This window comes from Oryzias melastigma, linkage group LG11 (genome assembly GCF_002922805.2).
Source record: "Oryzias melastigma strain HK-1 linkage group LG11, ASM292280v2, whole genome shotgun sequence".
In the NCBI taxonomy this organism is placed as follows: Eukaryota; Metazoa; Chordata; class Actinopteri; order Beloniformes; family Adrianichthyidae; genus Oryzias; species Oryzias melastigma.
Genome location: NC_050522.1, coordinates 18,302,057 through 18,306,566, shown reverse-complemented (window position 1 = coordinate 18,306,566; position 4,510 = coordinate 18,302,057). Strand labels below are relative to the sequence as shown.

General features: G+C 39.5%; 1 protein-coding gene across 3 annotated transcripts in view; it reads right to left on the bottom strand.

The window, feature by feature from the left end:
- Window positions 1-2,238: 2,238 nt before the first annotated feature.
- LOC112160513 (endonuclease G, mitochondrial) overlaps window positions 2,239-4,510 on the bottom strand; it is a 9,729-nt gene continuing 7,457 nt past the window's right edge. For all 3 annotated transcript variants that reach the window (XM_024295117.2, XM_036214348.1, XM_024295108.1), the window contains one exon: window positions 2,239-2,620. Coding sequence is in view for 1 of the 3 variants with exons in the window: in XM_024295108.1 (XP_024150876.1) it covers window positions 2,617-2,620 (4 nt within the window). In the remaining 2 variants the exon portion in view is untranslated. The remainder of the gene's footprint in view (window positions 2,621-4,510) is intronic.

Sequence of the window (4,510 nt, the reverse complement as noted above, 5' to 3'; positions counted from 1 at the left end):
ATGCATTTTGATTGCTGCCGTGTGTTTTTATTGGATTTAGAACTTAGGAAGCACGGCAGCACATTAATCTTAGACCGCGTTATTGTCGTGTTTAGAACATTTTTGCTTTAAACAATGTTTGTTATGGTTTTATTATGTACTTTGTCACTCTTTTAGAAAGTGCAAGAAAATAAATTGGATAAAAAAGGAAGAACAACGACCCTTTTATCTGAAGCATGGGTCAAAACAGTTCCTGATACCCAAGTTATCTAAATGTAACTGCAACTGGAGTTAAATTACCAAAAATACTATATTTTCCATACTATTATTCACTCTTAAAAACCTTGATTCAATTAAAAAAAACATAATGCTCCTTAATATCTAAAGCACTTTCTATATGTAATAATTCTGGTTGTGCTTATTGATGAGAAAATTGTGAGAGAGCTCTGTCAAATCATCAGTTTTTTTCTTGTTTGTTTTTTACAAGTTCTAAATAAATTGTAAATTTGCTAACAGGGCTAAACGGGTAGCGGTGTCAGTTGGGAGTTATCACAGTCACAGTCATGTTTCTTCAGGCCGTATCAGTCTGATTTGTTAAGACTTGCAAACAAGATCGGGTGTTATTGTGAAAATGCTAGCATGGCTAACATGACATAAGTTCTAAACTAGATCATTTGTTGACAGTTTGTTTTATGATCTGGTGCGCCCTTTAGTGCAGAAAATGCTGTACTTGACTCGGATATCAGGTTGTTGCTTTCCAGGTCTTTAGCTCTGCATCCTCTTCAACTCCAGCTTCAAGAAATGGGTCTGATAGTGACTCACAGGTGTTTCCTGCTGTTTTCCCGGAAAAACGCTCCAACCTTTTGCTTAAATCTCCAGCTGGGAGCTTCAGTAATCCGGCTCAGGTTAAGCTAAACTTTTAAAACTTCCATTCCCAAAACCAGTTTTGCATTTCTCAGAGTAAAGCTGCAGAATGCACGGCTGGAGGAAGCTGGGACGGATGCCGAGCTGCTTATACACCTGAATGTTACGGGGAGTTCTGCCAAAGCCAGCAAAGTGTAATCTACTCCAGATGAGGAGGTATCGACTCTGACAGGTTTCTCTGAGCTAAATGAACAGTTTAAACCCTTTATGGCACGCTGCACAGGTGAAGGATATTCCCCTCGCTTTTGTACCCTGTGGGGCGGGGAGTAATTGTTTGTTTCCACATGTTAAGTCTCCTGTATTTTAACCCAAAGCCATCTGCACAGATGTTTTATCAGCTTGGTGCTCAGCTCACAATAAACAAAAATATCCATTTTAAAGGAGTAAGCTGTGAGTTATACCAGCACATGCCAGGAAGCATATGGTGCTATTACCCCCTCCTCCTCTGCACCTCCCCGGCTGCACATTTGACTTTAAATCACCCAGCAGCCCTTCTCCACTTTTTATTTTCTGACTCAGAACTTTTGGGCAGGGATGGGTTTGCAGCGAAAGGCTTTCATGATGCTATAAGTTACAACAGGCGGAAACCTTAAAACAATCAGCAGTTACCACAAGACACCCCCGCCCCCGCCCCCCTCACCCATCCATCATCAACTACAAGCAGACGTTCATCACATCTGTGCCACGGAGCGAACAGGCCTCTGGGTCCTCAGCTCCCCAAACGTTGAGGACCAAGACAAAAAATAAAAAAAGTGAAATGGCCTCATTCAGGTGTGACTATAGAGGCGAGTGAAGAAAGAAGCGCAGAAAATGGGACTGATAGCTTTGAAACGGACTGCAAAGAGAAAAAAAAAAAGCAATCTGTGCCGAGGTTAGCCAACTGAGTTTCTTTTCCATCCTCATAGTCAAACGAGCTCTGGGGGCTGCTTCTTCTCCATCATCTAACCGGGGGTGGGGCTACATAACAATGTTCTCATTCTGAATGCGACAAAACAGCAAACTGCTAACCGCAGGCGTACATGGTGGCCTTTTTTCTCAATCAAAAAGCTAATTGAAGTCGGTTATGCAGCAGTTTTCCGTCCTCGTCCTCAAAGGCCCCTCCCCACCATGTTGGACTTATTTCCCTCCATACCTGGTTCAAATGACTGACTTGCATAATCATCAGCTCTGCATTTGAATCGGCTGATTTTGACCAGGGAAATCAGTCAAACATGCACGGCGGGAGTCCTTTTTAGGAGCAGCAAAGAGAACCACTGGACTAAGAAATGAAGCAGATTAGCTCTTTTTTCTGGTGGGACATGTGACACCGCTCCTGCTCATTTTCTCATTTCAAAATTCAAAGTGCAAATGTGGGTTTTTATTAGTCAATTATAATGATATTTGCACTCAATCGCATAAGAAAGTAATGTCGGTATAGACTGACATGAATAATTCTGGAGAGAACATTCACAAAAGCAATTCTGCTGTAAAAGATGACCCTGAAGGCATCAGCAAGAGTCTCTTACCTTGTTTCCATTGTATGCACTATGGTTTTGTACTGTAAGGTCCAGTTCTTTAAACATTTCACTGTCCAAATGCTGCAGTAGAAATGGCAAACCTTCAACTTTCCTCTTGTTTTGAAAAGGATTCCTCTCATCTTTTATTTCTTATTCCTTTTTGTGTTGGTTGCCGCTTTCAGAACAGTCTTGTCTTTCCAAGCCGGGATGACGTCCTTCAGCTGGCATTGAACAGAAGTTCAGATTACTCTTTCTTTAGTTTGGTTTGAAACTCTGCAGCCCTCATCCGTTAATCTAAAATGACCCTTAATGAACACTGTTCTCTTGGAATACTACCATATTTTCTGGAGTATAAGTTGCAAAGAAGCATAAGTCGCAGGGGCCAAAAAATGCAGAAGAAAAACCATATATAAGTCACTTCGGAGTACAAGTCACACTTTTGGGACAAAAGTACAAGGCTTCTAAACAAACCCACCAAGCCCGGTGTAAAGACCAAATGTGATTCATGGGTCACATTTGTGTCTGCTGCCTTTTTTTTTATGCCAAATTTGATGCTCAATGCTTGTCCAAAAGTGTTCATAAACTAGACCAAGGATAGACAATTTCAGGCTCAAGAGCTGCATGTTTTACAACATACCTTGCTCTGCCATGTTCTATTCTGGTGGACAAACCTGAAACAGGTAACCAGTTATGAGTTAGACATCTGGAAATCATACAGACACTGTGACCCTCGAGGAATGGAATGACCTATCCCCGAACTAGACACTCCTGCGTGTAGGAAAAACTATCATCACGTTTTTAGCTTCGACACTGCATTGAAGCACTGACTTTATAACTCTTTTACAATACGTGGAACACACGGATGATTTTGAGAGATCACATTTGTTTATTTTGAATAGCTCTACAAAAATATTGGTAAGCACATCTCAGTTTATGAGATCATTCAGTCCTTTTTTTGGTGATTTGTATGGTAGAGGCATCAGAATGACACTTTTAGCAGTACTTCTGTCTCTAGACTGTAACCCAGTTTGATAACGTGCTGTTCCACATAAGTTCAGAGAAGAAAAAAATAACAAAAATAGTAATGTCTTGTGGCAAATAAGAAAAATATCTTAAAGTTCTGGAGGACAAATAAATATAAATAAATAAATACAATAAAAAGTGGAAAACTAACAAATATATGAGCCTATTTATGATTAAAAAATCATAAATAAGTCACTCCTGAGTATAAGTCACACCCCTGGCCAAACAGAAAAAAACAAACAAAAAAAAAAAGCGACTAACCGCTGGCTGACTCTACATCTGATCCGGCTTCGGCGTTGACGCTGTAGTCTTAACGTAACTTGAGAAGTTCTAGAGGCACTCACACTGTATCCAACAGGGATGGACAATATTTCAATGCCAGTATTTTTATCGGCCGATATTTGTATAATTTGAGTTTATCGGTATCGGACCGATACTAAAAAAATCCACTGATATTGTTGTGACTGTTTTCAGACACTTTATTTTTGACATGGATACTTGTTCCTAGTAGATCATTGGAACGGGGAAGATTATCTTTATAGTCCTAGTCAGTAATTACTCTGTTTTCATGTGTATTTTATTTTTGAAAGGGATACATGTTGGTTTAAATAGATCCCTGGCAATGGAAAGTAGTTAATATAATTAAATAGTCTGAGTCTTTTTGGATATATTTTCAAAGTTTTAAAGTGAGATCTTTTGTTGTATGTTAAAAAGTTAAAGTATAATGTGATTGTTTAGTTAAAAAAAAAGAAAAAAAAGTTGAGCATTTCTTCTAAGGAAACAGGAAAGTGTCGTCGAAGACTTAAATATTTAATACTTAACATTTAAGTATTGACAAATATCGGCTATCGACCACAGTCGCAGGGAAAATATCGGTATCGGCTGCAAAAATGATCATCTCTAGTATCCCGTCCGGCCTCTCCGGTGCTCCTTATCCGTTTCGTTGGCTTCAAATTTGTAGCGCATGCCAGAGCCGAGCTGGAGCACTTTTTTGTGAAGTTGGGGCTTTTAAGGACCTAAACTGGAAATCATGAGAACGACTGTAAAGTACATTTTTCAAAATAAAACCTATTTTCTGCTGTACTCAA